Source organism: Mesocricetus auratus, unplaced genomic scaffold, assembly GCF_017639785.1.
Source record: "Mesocricetus auratus isolate SY011 unplaced genomic scaffold, BCM_Maur_2.0 Super-Scaffold_100008, whole genome shotgun sequence".
Taxonomy (NCBI): Eukaryota; Metazoa; Chordata; class Mammalia; order Rodentia; family Cricetidae; genus Mesocricetus; species Mesocricetus auratus.
The window spans coordinates 46,354,666-46,372,439 of record NW_024429192.1 but is presented as its reverse complement, the minus strand read 5'-3'; the positions used below and the strand labels follow the sequence as shown (position 1 = coordinate 46,372,439).

Sequence of the window (17,774 nt, the reverse complement as noted above, 5' to 3'; positions counted from 1 at the left end):
TGGTGCACACCTCTAATCCAGGAACACAGAGGTAGGGGAACCACATCACATCTCAGGCCAGTTTAATCTACATAGCCAGTTCCAGGACATCCATGACTTCACGGTGAGACTGGATTTCAAAGTATACAAAGCAAAAAAAGACATTCATTCTGTTGGCTTCTATAGGTAAACATAAGTATCCATACTCATGGAAGCTAAAGCCTGAACACAGTCAGTAAGTACACGCAGAAATACTTTCTTTGATCAGCAAAAAACGAATACAAGAGAGATGCATGTCTTCCTTGTAATAAACATTTTGTTGGTTTTAGGGCAAAGGGGTCTCTGACACCACTGAATATAGACCAAGTGGAAGAACGTGAAGTTGTTTGTAGCATTGAACTTGAAGGTTAGCTGGGTACTCAGGTGTTGGGCCAAGTTCTGGGAGACAGTGTGGACACATATAGGGGATGATTACAAGCAGCTTCAGTGAACAACCTTCCAGTTCAGTGTTGTCAAAGACCCTGAAGAGAAAGTGATATCATGGACAAGAATGGGGGTAAGAGTAGAAAATAAGGATATGAGTGAATGTCTCCAAGTGTTCTAAGAGGCAGCCTATGGGCATGAAATCATCACTCCAGCCTGGGTTCCACAGGAAAGGGATGTTGACATACTCTATTTGTAGAAGGGAAACCAAACTTCACTTCGAGCCCCACGGCCTGCAGAGCAACTTCTAGGACAATGAGCTCTGTGTTGCTTGTGTTCTAATGACTAGAGCTAATTGATTTTTAAACAGTTAGAGCTGGAGGAATGAAGGAAAAACCACACAAAGCCAGGAGCCTGGAGCCAGTAGCTGGCACTGGCATGATTATTGCAACTTTCATGGCTCCACTCCAGCTTCACAGGCTTGCTCCACACAGGGGGCCACCTCATCTGCCCTGTGAAAAGCGTGGGCAACTGAGGAACCAGGTGATCTCAGACTTCCCCTTAAGTTCTGCACATCATACGTAACTAACTCTGCCTCCTTTACCAGCCTTTGGAAGGCCATCCTGGAATGCATTCAGTGTGATAGAAATGCAGATAAAATGCAGAGCTGTTCTGTCTCAGAAATCCAGGTGGGGAGCACTTGAAGATGACACCTAATGTCAACCTGTGGCCTCCACATATGCATGTGCGCACACACAAATGAATATGTTCCTACCCAGCTGTTAGCCCCATGAACTACAATAATGTTCAGTGTAGCAAAATATGCCCATGGACACAATAGACACAAGAGTGTTACAAGAGTAACCAATTGCTCTCTGATTAGATTTGGGATACAGTCCACTAAAAGAAACTCATGACTGGGGAACTCATAGGCCACAGGAGTAAACATACTGCCATTATTCTGATAAATGGACATAATAAGAACAAACTGCCTCTAAATCCCTGTCTCTACATTCATAGATTACAGATGCTTCCAGACATCATCAGAAAAGTGTTTTGTGCAATGGATGGGGGTGAACATAGAAATTAAAATCTGATCAAAGTGCAGAGAGTATGTCTCAGTAGAGTGTTCAGCCATGACAGGAGCATCTACATCACTGTACCCACCACCAAAGTTCAGAGACGATTGTGGAAGAAGGGTCAAAAAGATTGCAAGAACGCCAAGTCAGGAATACAATACTGGTCAAGGTCTTTAGACATGGCAGGACAGCTGCACTCGTGAACTCTCACCAGATGTGATAGTCTGCAGAAGGCCCGGATCAAGGCGATCAACATTCTAACATAGAGGAAGGAAGGGCTCATGAGCCTCCACCCTTTAGGAGCTATTGGCAGTTAAAAGCATCTAGGGAAGGAAGAGCCAGGTTTTTTTGTTTTAACTTTTTATTGATTCTGTGGGTTTCACATCATGAACACCAATCCCATTCATCTCTCCATCCCCTCTTATCTGCCCTCTGTGCTTTCAACATACCCCCCAAAAATAAACAAATTTTAAAAGAAAAAAAATCTCTTAGAAGCTGTGGTGTTTCACAGTGAGTCACACAATTTACTATTTAGTGCATTCATCTTTACTTTTGAGTGTTCATTGCAATGAGTCATTGGTTTGGCTCAAGGCCTCTGGCTTCTGCTACACTAGGCCCTCACTGGGACTCCTCTTGGATATCCTGTTGCTGCCTATGCCATGGAGATCCTGTGGCTTTGGGTCTGCAGCACCAGCTCCTTCATGTGCTCCAGCAGATCATAGATGGGATGGATGTTAGGATGGTCCAACTCATAGCCCTGATCCTGTAGGATGCTCTCAGGGCCAGCTCACCTACACCCACTACCAGTACCAGCTCTACTATGCTTCCCAGATGAGGTACAGGGCCCACTGCTGCAGCTGGTGAGGAGGAAGGCCAGCTCTCCAACTGGGAGAGAAAGCTTTTTTAAGGTGTGGCTCTGGTAAATCACCATGCTTCTGGAGATGGTTCTATTCCTAGGAGTATATGGTCTACACAAAATAGACTTGGTAGATTATTTTAAAAAACAAACAACCACAACAACAAAAACCAAGCACACAAAGTTGGGGAGGGGTGGAGAGACACGGATGGATCTAGGAGAAGAGTAGGGAGAAATATGATCAAAGTTTTTGTATAAAATTGATATAAATATTAAAGTTTAAAAAAAGCTATGGATAACTTCTGACAGAAATTTCTGTTCAGTCACCCACCCAAAAAGGGAAGGTCTTTCCTGACTTCATTAGTCATAAGTTAACTTTGCTGATTTTGAATTTTAAATCAATGGAATCATACTAGAAAAGAAAATAAACTAGCCCAGCATGATGGTATGTACTTCTAATTTCAGTTCTGGGAGGAGACAGACAAAGCTGCAGGGCTCTTTGGCCTCTCAGCATAGTTTACTTGGTGAGTGGAGGCCAACATGAAATACCATAAAAAACAGGATAGATGACCCTTGAGGAATAACAGTCAAAGTTATTCTCTGATTTCCATGTAGGCATACACACACACACACACACACACACACACACACACACACACACACACACGCACACATTTGCCAGTCGGCTGCGGTACACATCTTTAATTCCAGTACTCATGAGGCAGAAGCAGACAGATCTACAGAGCAAGTTCCAGGACAGTCAAGAATACACAAAGAAATGCTGTCTGGAAAAATCAAAAAGAAGAAGGAGAAGGAGGACGAGGAGGAGGAGGAGGAGAAGAAGAAAAGAAGAATTCTGACACACTTATTCTCAATAAGAGAGTACTGTGAGGAATAATTGGGGGTAATGAATGGGCCATAGAGAGTTACAAAGCTGGCCTGATATTGCCAGTTTTGGAAAAGCCTGCTCAGGGTGACTTCTGGTTAGTATCAGGAGCTTGGGTATGAATAAGATTCCCACCAACCCATGACTTATAAGGGTGACCCACTGTGCCTCATCTGCTTGTATAAACAAGGTGGTCAACATTGCCTTTCCTTCTGAGAGTCTGTAATTTGGCATACTCCAGAGAGTGGCTATGTAACCAACACCCAACAAAAACCTTGGCACAAAGTGTCTAGTGGGCACAAGAATAGATTTTACACGTGTCTAGTCACAACTTGCTGCTGTAAAACTTTAGTCCCAAGTACCCCCACTGGGAAAGAACTCTAAAATCTCACCCCAAATCCCTGTGGATTCTGTTAATAATAAATGCCTTTATTTAGTGGATAGTCAAAACTGTAAATATACCATGAGTACTGTGTACACTCCTAAAAATTCAATATTTGGGGGAATCTCACACACAGAGGGTTAGCCCTGAATTTTTATTTGTTTGAATCATTGAATATTTTTGTCTGACTCTAAAAAGCATGCCATCTTATCCAAAAAACTTGAAAACTACAAAAAAAATTATAACCCAACCCAAAAAAACAAAGTACTCCTCATATCACTTGCTATGGTTTAGACGTTCAAAGCCCTCCCAAAGGTTCATGAGTGAGTGCTGCTGCAATAGATGTCTGTGAGCTCTTTACCCACCACACAGTCTTCTCGCAGTGACTCCGAAAGAATAGGTATGCTGCAAGATGTGTTAGAGATACCAATAACTAAGTGCTATACTCAAGAGGCTAGGAAGAGATAAAAAGTTCAAAGTGAGTTTTCTAGGACCATCTCTGATGACATATACTAAGCTAGGAGCTTAGAAATAATTCAGTCTCGATAGAGACATGACTTTTTGGGGGGGTTGAGACAGGGTTTCTCTGTATTGCTTTAGAGGCTGTCTGGAACTCACTTGGTAGACCAGGCTGGCCTCGAACTCACAGAGATCCACCTGCCTCTGCTTCCCTAGTGCTGGGATTAAAGGCGTCCGCCACCAAAGCCCAGCTTCAAGACATAACTTTGAATTGTGTTCATTAAAATAAAAATAATAACAGACTTGGCCAGCAAGAATAGTTTTTTTATGCAACTAATGACAATAGATACAGGCCATGCTCTCCATGGAGATGAAATGAAATGGCTTTTTAAAAAATCACAGACATATTCCCATTATGTGGGAGAAACATGATGACTTCAGCTGGACTCACATGAAGCTGGAGAGGCAGCTATTAAATGCTAGAGATGTCAGGAAGTTAATAGAGCACTGTCAGGCAGAGTGGTGGTGCACGCCTTTAATCCCAGTATTCGGAAGGAAGGCAGAAGCAGGAGGATCTCTGTGAGTTCAAGACCAGCCTGGTCTACAAGAGCTAGTTCCAGGGCATCCTCCAAAGCCACAGAGAAACCCTCTCTCAAAAAACAACAACAACAACAACCAAAAAAAAAAAGAGCACCGTCAGGAGTTCCTCTAGAGGATGTGCTTGTACCACAACTCACACTTTGGATCCATTGGAACCAGAAACCTGGAGGCATCAAGGAAGCCTACTGGGTACCATACTGTGAAGCTTATTTTGCCTGATAGTGGAGGAAAGCAGTAAGGAGGGAGGGAAAGAGAAACAGGACAGAGATGGTTTAAGTTAATCAGACTTGGTTGACACCGGGCTAGCCATGTGATCTTGAGGAGGTCCCCTAAATCTCTGAAGCTAGCCTTTCAACAGAAATATTAACACCAATGTTGCAAGTGAAGGTAAAGATGAAAACCAATGCAAATACATTATATGGAACAGAACCTCACAGTGTCCAGGACAGTCACTATTAAGGAATGACTGGACAGATTTGGTTACTACCTAGGGAAAGGAAAAAAGAAACAGAAATGACTCTATGGAATCAAGCCTGTCCAAGAAGAACAGCTACTGTAGTAATCACTAAATACAAACACCCTGCTAACACTTTATAGGTTTTACCACACATCATTCCCGAGTTCAGTGTCATTGTTTTCATCTTATAAGTCTTAAAGAAAATGTGTAATTTTCAGGCCAATAAGTTAATATGCATTAGGGTCAAGGTACATTAATAGATTCAGGAATCATTTTTATTTGAGCAATGTAAAAAAAAACCCGTAAAGCCCAGATGATTGGAGAATTTCTCTAAAGCTACATAGCCAGATGGTAGCAAAGCAAGAGAATGTGGTCTCCTCAGACACCTTGAAACTATAAAAAGTAAGTGACAAGGGGGGAGCTATGCTGGGCTCTTAATATGAACGTTCTCCCAGATTCAAACGCTGAAACCAGTTACTGGGGTGACGTATAATTGTGAATGGGATTACTTCTCTCTCTTTTTCTAAATAATGCAAGCCCCAGAGACCTGACTAGCCCCTTTAACAAAAGGCTGGAAGGTGTCAGCTACAAACCAGAAAGTGGCCACTACTGTGTACCATATTACCTTGAACTTTGACCTCTGAGCCTTCTGAAATAATGAGCAATTGATTTCTATTTTCTAAGGTGACTGGGCTTATGACATTTTTGTACAGTAAGCCAAGAGGAGTGAAGCAGAATACAAATATATACTAGTTTCACATAGATAATGATGGATATGGTTATAATTAGTTCTAAGAGGTGATATCTTCCAAAAGAACGTCTCTAAAACTCAGCAGCCTGTGTAGATGTAAACCAAATTTCTCTCCTACAGGGTAGGCTGCTGCCCTACATATCAATGAGTTTTCCAAGGAGGAAAATTAAAAATATGACAGGTGAGAGAGTTAAAGAAAAGCCTTATGCACCCACAATGCCAAAACCACAAGCAAAAGTAACCCACCTCTGATTAGTGGCACAAACCTATAACCTAAATTCCTCACAAGGCTGAGGCAAGAGGATCATGGGTCTGAGCAACTTGGTAAGACCCAGTCTCAGAATAAAAGGTAACAAGATAACAAGCTGGCTGTGGTGACACATACCTTTAATCCTAACACTTGGGAGGCAGAGACAAGCAGATCTCGGTGAGCTTGAAAATAGCCTGGTCTATATAGTGAGTTCCAGGCCATCAAGAGCTACAGACCCTGTACTAGAGGGAGAGAGATAGACAGAGACAGAGAGACAGACAGAAAACCAAGAGGGCTTGGAGATATAGCTCTGTGGTGGAACATCTACCTAATGTATATGGCTCTACATTCTCTAGTACATATCTGTAGGGGGATAGTATGTGTATGCATATGTATATATAGTCACAGAGCTCTGTAGACTCAGGGAGTACAACGTAACTGACAGAGATGACGGCTACAAATAGGAGCAAGGGAAGATAAAGGTCAGATTTCACAACCAAATAATTGGTAGTCACCTTGGTACAATAAAACTTCAGTCAATAGGCCACAAGACATTTAGATGCATTCAGAGAGCAAGATTCAAATGCAGACCCACCTCTAAGTTGTGCAGCAAAAGAAAGGAGAGAAAGCAATACCTCTGTGACATGGCAAATCCCATAAAGGAGAGATGAGACTACTACACTTAGAAGAACCTTACACAAGTAAGAATTGAGTCCTGGGAAGGTGGAAAATTACCAAAGATTTGGTGGAAAGACTGACAGATGAAAATGTGAAGTAACTAAGAAAGTGCATCTAGGGAGTTCAGTTGCTGCACTAAGGACCTTTGTAGGTTACAGCTGTTCATGGTATCTGCCAAGCATTTCCCCATGAGTCACCCAAAGCCGGAAGTATCTTCCTGTGAGAACAGTGTGCCAGGCTCATGTGACGCCAAAAGATGAAAGTCTCACCCTCTGCTGAAGAATGGAGTAATCCACTCAACGCTGCATCACTTAGAAAGTCCCTGCCTCAATCATGTCACAGCATTCCTTCCTATAAAAGGCACTATGAACTAACAGGGTGGATGGGTCAGCTGTCACGCTGTGGGTCATGGGGGGGTCACTCAAGTTTTCTAATTTTACACCATGTTTAAACATCCACCTGTTTGTCACAAGGTGTTTCTCGGTTACCCCAGTAAAAGGAACCCTTGAAGGAGCCTGAGTGGTTCTCCAAACTATCGACAAAGAAAATGACTCCATGACTCCGAGAGAAAGAGGAAGATGACCCCTCCTGTGTGGTGTGGTGGTTTGAAAGAGAATGGCCCCCATAGGCTTATATATTCATATGTTTAGAATCCAGTTGAACTTTGTGGAAGGAGTAGAAGGTGTGGCCTTTTGAAGTGGGCGTGGCCTTCTTGGAGTGGGTGTGTCAGTGGGGGTAAGATTTGAGTTTTCAAAGGCCTCTGCAAGGCCTAGTCTCTCTCAGTGTCACTCCCCAATCCTGTCTCTAACTGTCTATTTGTCTTTCCCTCTCCCTCTCCCTCCTCCTTTCTCTCTCTCTACTAGCAGATCAGGATATAGCTCTCAACTCCTGCAATATGCCTGCCTGCATGCTGCTATGGTCCCCACCATGATGGCAAAGGACTAAATCTTAAAAGTATAAGCAAGCCCCCAATTAAATGATTTCTCTTATAAGAGATGGCTTGGTCGTGGGGCCTCTTCACAGCAATACAACAGTGCTTAAGACACCCCCCGTTACCCATCCCACCAAAGATTTTATAATTCTTCAGAGAGAAGGGAATTTTCCATTAATATAATTCTCTTCAGAGCTGGAACAATCAGTTCTCAAATTCAACAAGCTTCACTAGACTCTGCCCATAAAATTGTCAGTTAAAAAAAAAGTCAATGTCAGCTGAATCTTGTGCCATGATGGCTTCTTATCCCTATTGTGTACATGACCAGTACACCATACTTGAAGCTGAGTTGCTACTCTGAATTGCTTGTCATTTTAGTGCAAAGCAGAGCAGAGGATGGGGTGAGCCCACCCCAAATGTTAGACAGTAACAAGTGTTCAGCCTTCAGAGGACTGAGAACAAAAATAAGACCAACTACTCACTTTGCCTTAAATGTCACCACATACAGGCAAGTCTTAACAATGACAGTTACACCTCTTCCCTGGATACCCTGCCATGGGTCCTGTTTTGCTCAGCTAGTTGCCCTTTTTATGCAGGATGCACTCACTGTCTTGTTCTGCATCTATTTTAACAACATAGTTCGACCTCAATGCTCAATGCCCAGCTTGTTGGGAAACTAAAGAGCCTTGAGATTGGAGTTTCAGAGATGTGAGAGAGGAAAGATGGGGGAGAATGGGGCAATATGGATACTGAGGAACCTTTTTGTCTCAGGAAATCTTGACCCCTGGCTCTCCTAACACCACCGTTTCCCCTGTTTTGCACACAGTACCTTAAGTTCTGCAAATATGTGACTCATATCAGCAGGCTGAGTAATTGGGCAGTGGCTGATGCTTGCCAACTGTCATCCCAGAACTACTAGCAGAGCAGCCCTGGGTGTAGCTAGCATATTTGGGGCAGCCTGCTGTCTCGCTTCTATTTAATCTATTTACTCTTTTTCGTCTATTTTAATATATTACCTCACTAAGAATCTTCTCTGAACTTTCAGTGATTTAGCAAAATGATGTCAAAATGATTCTAAGACCTTCAAGAAAGGCTATAGTCTTTAAAATTGATCTCAATTTATTTCAAAATGCAAATCAGAGATTAGAAAATATAACAAACTATTACTGATGAATGTTACTGTTATTATTGCTGTGATGAAACAGTATACCAAAAGCAAGAAAACATGGGTTGGGGGGGGTTGTTTGGGTTTTTTGTTTGTTTGTTTGGTTGGTTTGCTTTGCTTTTGACTTATGCCTCCACATCACTGTTCATCATTGAAGGAAATAAAGACAGGAGCTCAGGCAGGGCAGGAACCTGGCAACAGGAGCAGAGGCCATGGAGAAATGCTGCTTACTGGCTTGTTCCTCATGGCTTGCTCAGTCTGCTTCTTCTGGGCCCTCTGCCATCAATTTCTAAATAAGAAAATGTCCTACAGGCTTGCCTACAGCCTGGTCTTATGGAGGCATTTTCTCAATTGAGGCTCACTCCTCTCCAATGACTCTAGCTTGTATCAAGTTAACATAAAACTAGTTGGTACATTAACTGAACATACAATATTTTCAAATTCAAGTTCTTTAAGTACTTTCCATTTCTTTGGTCTACCATGATTCTCCCTGCAAGCCATAAAGCCTGGCAAGCAGGATCCCAAATAAAATAAGTATTTCCCAGATAGGAAAAAAAATTATTTTGTAGCTCTCTTTTATAACATTAACACATGTTAAAATGCAAATTTTCAATCAAATTAAAGTTTGCACTATAATATTAAAAAGTTATTTAGAACTTTAAAGCATGGCTTTTCATTTTGAGTGAAACTGAATAACTTTCTGCAGGGAGCTTTTTGTAAGTGAAGTGGGTGATTTCTAGAGAATAGGCAGACATCCAGTATTGTGTTTCAAGTCCTGAATATTAAAATGCCTGCCTTACGATTGGCTCTTTGGTTGCTACCAGGCCAATCAGTCAGCTTTCAGGATTGCACCAGGCACTGGAGATGGGCGGAGACTGTGACTCAACTTTGGTTTCAGCATCCACCTAGGGTAGCTGATGTGAAGACAGTGTGAATAATCACAACAAAGCCATTGTCCTCGGTGTGGTGCAGGAGGTGCAGCAAAACCCAAAGATGCTCACTACTTAAAACAAGATCACAGCCTCACCCATCCCACCTAACACACACCAACTCAGTAGATGGGTGCTTATCTGAGAAACTCCAAGGCTGTGAAAGCTATCACGCTTGAAGAAAGGAACAAGCAAACAAGATTCCTGAAAAAAAAAAGTGCCCAAGAATCCCTCTGGAGAGAATCAGAGTTCCCTGTCCTTGTGATAGTTTTCTGTGACCAGGTTTGCTCCTGAGAACCTGACTCAGACCTCTTGGAGGTCACACCACCTTAGGAGAACCCCAGCTCCGGATGAGCACCCCCTCACGCCATGTACCAAAAAAATAATTCTTACCCTCCCCCCATTTTGATGTAAAAATTATATACCTCATGAGTGTAATATGTTTATGCATCTTAAAACTTTGAAAAATACAGGGAATAATTCTTAAAAGAGTAACAACTTAAAAGACTTTAAAATGCTGTAGAAGATAGACACACTAAAACCTCTATATATAAGACTATACTGCAACCAGTATATATATATATATATTTCACAAAAATTTTAATGACCTGGTACAATTATCTTATTGTAACATTAAAATCATGAATATGGGCTAGAATGTAAAAATGTGATCTCCAGTTAAAAATGCAAATAAGTCAAAGAGAAGAAGAGAATGAGACCAACTATTATTAATAATAGTTTAAATAAAAATAATAGTTTTAAATAAAAACACACAGCCATAAAGTGAGATAATACATATAAAGTATACTGCTAGTGTCATGCAAATGTTTTCTTCATGGAAATATTCAATGCAAATTTAATAGTAATTTCTAAAATGAATTAAAATAGTGACAGCTGATTCAGTAAGTGGCTCTCAACCTTCCTAATGCTGTGACCCTTTAATACAGTTCCTCATGTTGTGATGCCCCCACCATGAAATTATTTTGTTGCTACTTTATAATTGTAATTTTGCTACTGTTATGAATCATAATGTAAATATCTGATGTATAGGATATTTGATATGCAACCCCCCCCACAGGAGTCACAACCCATAGGTCGAGAACCACTGACTTACCGCCACATATCTCAGTAAACTATTTTTAAAACTCTCTCAAATATATTGGTATTTTATCATTTGGTACCAAATATACTAATTATTTCCCTTGAAAAAAATTATAAGAAACTTCAAGCAAGCATTCATTAAAATATAATAAAATGTAAATTAGTGTTCAAGTTCAAATTTTAAGCAGCAGAAAGATGGCTGAGGGTTAAGAACACTTGGGGTTCTTCCGAGAACTCATGTTCCGTTCTCAGAACCCGCACAGGGCAACTAGCTCACAGCTTGTCTCTACAGTTACAAAAGTTCCAATGCCCTCTTCTGAACTCCTGCAGCACGGGCATTCATGTGCACATATCAACATCACACACACACACACACACACACACACACACACACACACACAACATATTCCAAGCCAGTTTCATTGTATTTGATTATCGTTTCTGCTTTTCTTTTATGAAACAGGTCTCTCTTGTGCCCCCTAGTTGGCCTCATACTCACAATATAGCCCAAGCTGATCTTTAACTAAAGACTCCTTCTCACCTTAGCCTCTCGAGGACTGGGGTTACAGGGGTTAAGCATCGTGCCCAGCTGCCCAAGCCATATTTCAATTCATGTTACAAATAGTATAACAGCAGTGAGCACATTCTCCATTTCAGTGTAAGTCGCAAGCATTCGACAACTTCTTCAAATGTGTCAACACAGTCAATAGAGTCCTTACCTCCTATAAGGCATAAACTTATAATGATCACTAGAGTGAAACACAGGAAAATGGTGACGATGACCATCCACAGCTTACATTTTCCAACCACGGTCCTGTTACAGGGACTCCAGGGACTTTCCTTGTTCGCCTAGAAAGCAAAGGGAGATTGTGAGGTAGTCATTGGATTTTAACAAATAGTCTCAAAGTCCTAGTAGAGACCAGTGATGCAGAATTAAGCTCATCAGGCTCTTAACCTCAAGATGATACGCTATATGGACTCTAACTTACAACCAGGTAGAATGGACTCTCAAGATGAAGGAAGCCAAAGTACCTCTGGGTGTTCTGATATGGAGACAGAAGACATGATTTTTACTCTTAGAGTTTTAAAAACGTGTGTTTATTTCTTTTCTTTCATTTTTTGCCTTTTTATTTATTTATTTATTTCTGAGACAGGTTTTCTCTGTGTAACAGCCCTGATTGTCCTGGAACTCACTTTGTAGACCAGACGGGCCTCAGACTTACAGAGATCTGCTTGCTTCTGCCTACCAAGTGCTGGGATTAAAGGCGTTCATCACCACTGCCCAGCTTGTATTATTTCTAACTCACATGAAAACTCTATATATTTATGGAGTTCACTGAGACATTGCCACACCCATGTGTCAGGTATAATGGTAGATCCATCACCTCCAATGTTTATCATTTCTTCTGTGTTAGGACTAGCTATTTCTAAATGTACAATTCATTGTCACCCATCATTGCTCTGTTATTCTTCAGAACACTGTGAGGTGTCTCCTCTGCCTATTGACCACCTACTGCCCATCCCTCCATATCCTATTCCTTTCCCTGACTGTGATCACGACACTTCTGCTGTCTGCTTACTTAAGACCAAAATTTTAAACTTCAGCACACAAGTGAGAATGTGATTTTCTAGTTGTGTATGGAAGGAAGGGTTTTTGAAGGTATTAAAAACCAGGAACTGCTTGGTAGTGGTGGCACATGCCTTCAATTCTAGCACTAGGAAGGCAGAGGCAAGTGGACCTCTGTGAGTTTGATGCCAGCCTGGTCTACAAAGTGAGTGCCAGGATAGGCCCCAAAGCTACACAGAGAAAAAAAAAAGGAACTCAGTAACCAGTATCTGCTGATTAGTAACAGAACTGGCCAAAGAAACAACCTAAGATTTGGGAGGCAGTGTCATAAATTGTCATGAAACTGAGATTAGATAGTGAAAAGCTAGAGCCCACTGCAAAGCATGTGTGTGTTGGCTTTCCCTTGCTGTACTTGAACACCTGAGAAAATCAACTCAAAGATTCATTTGGGCTATGGTTTAATATTTGGTTTTTGTGGTTTGGGTTCATGGCAACTAACTCCATGGCAACACCACAGCAGTGGGAGTATGAGGTAGCTCATAGCAATCAGAAAGCAACGAGAGAAAAGGTCAAAGGGGTTGGGCACAAGATACAACCTTCCAGGACATATCCCAGAGAATACATTCTCCAAGTAGGCTCTGCCTCCTAAAGTATCCAGCATCTTCCAATCATGCCATCAAATTATGAGTCTGCCAGTAAAGTCAAAGCCCTGAAGATTCAATTACCTTCCAAAGGGCTCATCTCTGTACATTGTTGCATTTGGAAACCAAACCTTCAACACATGAGCCCAGAGTGACTGCTCAGGTCCACCAACTAAGGGTTTGATTGCTGTTAAGGTTAGTTGAATCTAATTTGGTGTCTACCAATGATCTGTTTTGAGGCCTCGGGCAGGTTTTCCACCAGGTGCCTTCTATATATGCTTGCACCTTACATTCGATGATTGCAATAGATGGTCATGGAATTGAAGGCTTTCCTTTGAATACTGTACAAGAGACCCACCACCTCCCAGGTAAACTATTAAATATATGATGTTCGTTCATACAGGATCTGGACACGTTGGCAGGACTACCTGTCTCTGGTCCAAAAAGCTTGTGTTCTTCTTGGCTCAATTAAGAGCAGCTACTATGAAGACCAGAGGTCAGCCTGTCGGTACACTGGAGACTCTGCCCTTCCATCTGTTCGCTGTGGCATTTGATCTAAACACACACTTCATCCAAACACAGACAGTTGATTCTTGTACTAGACTGAACAATGTTCAGCAATTGGGCTAATTTGTTACCTAAAATAAGCCTTGGTTACAGAACACTCCATTTACTTGTTTATTGTTAATACAATGATGATGCTATCACTTAAGACATCTCTGGGCTGCTGAGTCAGGGACCTTGTAACAAGCCATAAAAGAAATCAAGTCTCACCTTATCACCTACAATTTCTTTGGTAATTTTTGCCCAAGAGTATTAACAGTAGACAAAGTGGAATTCAATGGCTTATATTCCTTTTCCTCTACATTCCAAACCAAGATTAAGAAAGGGGGAGAAATTCTTCACATATTTTCCCTAGTTGAACTTTTCCAAACAGGAAGACACCTACACTCATCAGCCAGATGCGCCACTCTGGTCCTCACATGTCATTTAAAAATACATATGTTACATAACTGCATATACTTATTAGCAATAAAAAATTTGTAATTGAGGCAACTATAAATGAAATTATATAAATCAAGGCATATGTATTTATCTGTGCACCATAAGATCAATTACCAGGGACCAGCAAGATGTCTTAGCAGTAAAGGTCCTTGCAGCCAAGCCTGACACCCTGAATTTGATCGCTGGGACACACATGGTAGGAGGGAAAAAAATTAACTCCAGAAACTCATCCTCTGATTCCATGTGTACACCATGGCACATGTACACACACATGCACACAAAGGAAATAAATGTAATGTTTTCTTAAAATTGATTGACAGCATAGACCTTGGAGCTCTGAGTCCAGACTTCAGGGGTTGCCACTAATGGAACCTGAGCCGCTTGGTTGCATCTCTGAGCCTAAGTTTCTTCTTCACTCAGTTCTTTCACCTGTCAAACCAGAAAACTAGTACTCCCCCTCCTATTTTATTTCTATCACTGTGGTTAAAAAAAAAAACTCTGAACAGAAAAGAAATAGCTTGGAGGAAGAAAAAAGGGTTTATGTAGCTTATACTCCCAGACCACAGGCCATCACTGAGGGAAGCCAGGGCAGGAGCTCAAGCAGGAACTTGAAGCAGAATCCATGGAGGAATGCTGCTGGCCGGTTCCCACACTGGCTCATGCTTAACCAGTTTTCATAGCCCAGAACTACCTCCCTCAAAATGGTATCCCCCACAGTGGCCTGGTCCCTCCCATACCAATTGACAATCAAGACAATCCCTCACAAACATATCACATACCAATCCCATAAAGTTTCTCAACTGAGACGCTCTTGTCAGGTGATTTTAGAATTGTCTCAAGTTGATGGTTGATGCTAACTAGGACAGCTCCTTCTAAGTTGAAAATAATTAACTGCATTTGTGTGTTACAGTATTTCACATAAGATAGGTACAAAACATATGGTATGGAAAGTATATGGTCTTAAACAAGCATCGAAGTCAGAACTATCATCATACAACTTAAGACCTTGACACAAACATCTTAAGCATCTGAAACCTAGGCTTGTGTAAACTAGTCCTTACTGAGCAAAATTAATCGACCATTCATGTTGACATGCATTTTCACCTATTCTATAGAATCAGAAGATTTTTAACACAAGGTGGATGGTGTTTGAGACTTTTGTCCACTGTTTCCTTATGAAAATGTCACCATTCAAGTATTTCTAGAAGACCCTGTGGGTTCTCATGGAGTCCTTCACCCCTACTCCACTCCGTCAGTGAAACTTTTCTACTTAGTGACCTACAATGCTATATATTACAAGGAAGTCTGGCAAGTCTGTAAACATCTAACTAACAAGGAAGTCACTAGGAGACAAAAGCATGCTCTCTACAAGGCAGGTGCTAAGTAATTGTAAAATTCTGATGCTCAGCATGGATTTGGCATGTTCTCAACTGTTGTCCACAGGCAGTCCGGAGCTCCCAGAAGCATAAATGGAGCATATGATGTTACATCATTTCACAGGCTTGTCCCACACACACACACACACACACACACACACACACACACACACACACACCAGCGGATGTCTGAATCTTTGGGGATGTGCTGGGCCTGACTGACTTAAAGCAATTAGTTGTAATTCCCATGCCCAGACCCTGCCCTGGAGAATCATATAGAAAGTTCCTGGCTATGCCTACCTGCACTAGCGTTCAACCACATTTTCCAAATGTCACTCATCTGTGGTCCCATTTCATACAAACCTAAGGTGCCAACATATTCCTCAAGGTAGTTATGAAACAAGATATTAACACATTGTTTCCAGGAATCACTGTAGACCAAGAATAATGTTTGCAAGCCTTGGATTTTCTACTGAAACCAGCACTTGGGCACAAGAGGCATGGAGGTAGAGTGGGGTGAAAAAGCCCAGGCTAACACGATGTGTTCCAAGAGTTGAGTGTGCCCAGTAAAACTCAAGCTAACCTTGGGGGTTAATCAGAAGACAGATGGCTCAGAATTCAAGCTCTCTGATGTTTTACAAGTATTTGATCTGTGGATAAAGTTCAGCCATTGCGATGACTGAATCAGAAAAGAGTTTAACCTACACACCCCAAGGACTTCCTTAGAGATGAAAAGGCAGCAAGGCTAGTTCTTAGGTAGAACCTTGGTATTATTTCCTTTCGTCTGAGCCAGTAAATTCACCAGGGCCAACCCTCAGTCTGGCCGCAGTTCTTTCCTCCCTGTGTTCTTGGGCCGTCTCTGTGCTGGAGGAAGCAATAGCCAACGGAGGAGAAAGCATAAAGTGTCTGAAGGCGGGGGGAGGGTGAGGACATGGAACTGGGTAGAGATAGAGGGTAGTGAGTAGACTGTAAGAGGCCAGTGGGGGTAGGGGTGGGAGGAATACTGAGAGAAAAGGGGGAGGAGGGGGAGAGAGGAAAAAGAGGGGAGGAGGGAAAGAGAGTAAATAACATTCTACCCACCACTCTCTTTTTACTTGAGAACGAAAGAAAAACCAAATTAAAAAAAATATATGTCACTTTCAAACACCATTAACCTCCAAAGCGTTCTTCTCCCTTGAAAGTAGCAGCCACGCCCCACTCCAGGGTTCCTGAAGTGTCACTAGGCAGGTCTCAGTAGTGGACGGGTCTGTCCTCAGGCATTCTAGCCTTCTTTTGCCTGTCCCCCTCTTTGTGTGTCCTTGACGCTGGAAGGGAGCCCTAGTGCCCTGAAGCAGTGCCTGGTCCCTTTCCTCCTGTCACACGCCAGAACCCCAACTCCTTACCTGGGCCGGTCTAGGGTTCTCCGCGGAGCAAGGCTGGATGTGGACGGTGTTAAGAGGCGTCTCCTCTTCCCGCTGCCCCTCCAGAATCGAGAGCTCCAGCTCTTCCTGGGGCGATGGGGCTCTGGCCCCTTCCATGGCAGCGCAGAGGGCAGAGGCTCTGCCAAGAGGCAAGACCCAGGCACCTAAGGGTGCAGAGTCCAGGACCGGGAGAGTCCGACTCAGCTCACACTCCACCCACCTGGCTTGGCAGGTAGACCTAGGGCGGAGCCAGATATACCTGCAGCGGCTGGCCTGGAGGGGAGGGGCTAAACCAGCGAGTGGAGGCGAGCTGGCCTTGGAGAGCTGACCTTGCTCCGGAAAGGTAGATGCGGGTGGGACTCTCCTGGTTTGGGCTCCAGAGCAGAGGAGGGCTGTTTTCCGGGTTTGTTCAGGCTGCTGCCAGCAAAGCCTTTCCCTGTGAGTGGAGACCCAGACCGGCTCACATAGCCGGATTGCAAGCTGGACTGTGGAAAGGAAGGAATAGACTGGGCTGTGGGATCCAGTCCCCAGTTTGCCTTCTCCCCCACTGCTGTGATGAGATGCAGAGGCTTACTCCAGTCCTCACTGTCTAGCGAGGGTGTTCATCTGCCGAATCAATAATCAGCAATGAAGAATCTTCTGTGTGCAGGGCAGCCTGCTGTGTTACGAGCACACGAAGATGAACGATACACAGCCACTTAATTCCCCTTGCAAGCTTCTTCAGACATAGGGACAGTGTCAGTGTCGCCGATAGTAGTTAGGACAGCCTATCTGGGAAGTCCGCGAGGAAGTGTTAGTTCTCCATGCACAGAGTGTTATTCAAGATAGAAGACAGTGACGGGTAGAAGCCAAAACTCAT

At 42.7% G+C, this 17,774-nt stretch overlaps 1 protein-coding gene across 2 annotated transcripts in view; it reads right to left on the bottom strand.

The window, feature by feature from the left end:
* The window catches only part of CUNH3orf52 (chromosome unknown C3orf52 homolog), a 28,137-nt gene extending 10,570 nt beyond the window's left edge, over positions 1 to 17,567 (bottom strand). The window contains exons 1-2 of one of the 2 annotated variants that reach the window (XM_040750760.1): positions 16,898 to 17,567; positions 11,724 to 11,775 (exon numbers count right to left, since the gene is read on the bottom strand). In XM_040750760.1, coding sequence (XP_040606694.1) covers positions 11,724 to 11,775; positions 16,898 to 17,032 — 187 coding nt within the window. In that variant the 5' untranslated portion in view covers positions 17,033 to 17,567. Of the gene's footprint in view, positions 1 to 11,645; positions 11,776 to 16,897 lie in introns of both variants that reach the window. The other variant, XM_013116867.3, reaches the window with a different exon arrangement.
* Between the last annotated feature and the right edge of the window lie 207 nt (positions 17,568 to 17,774).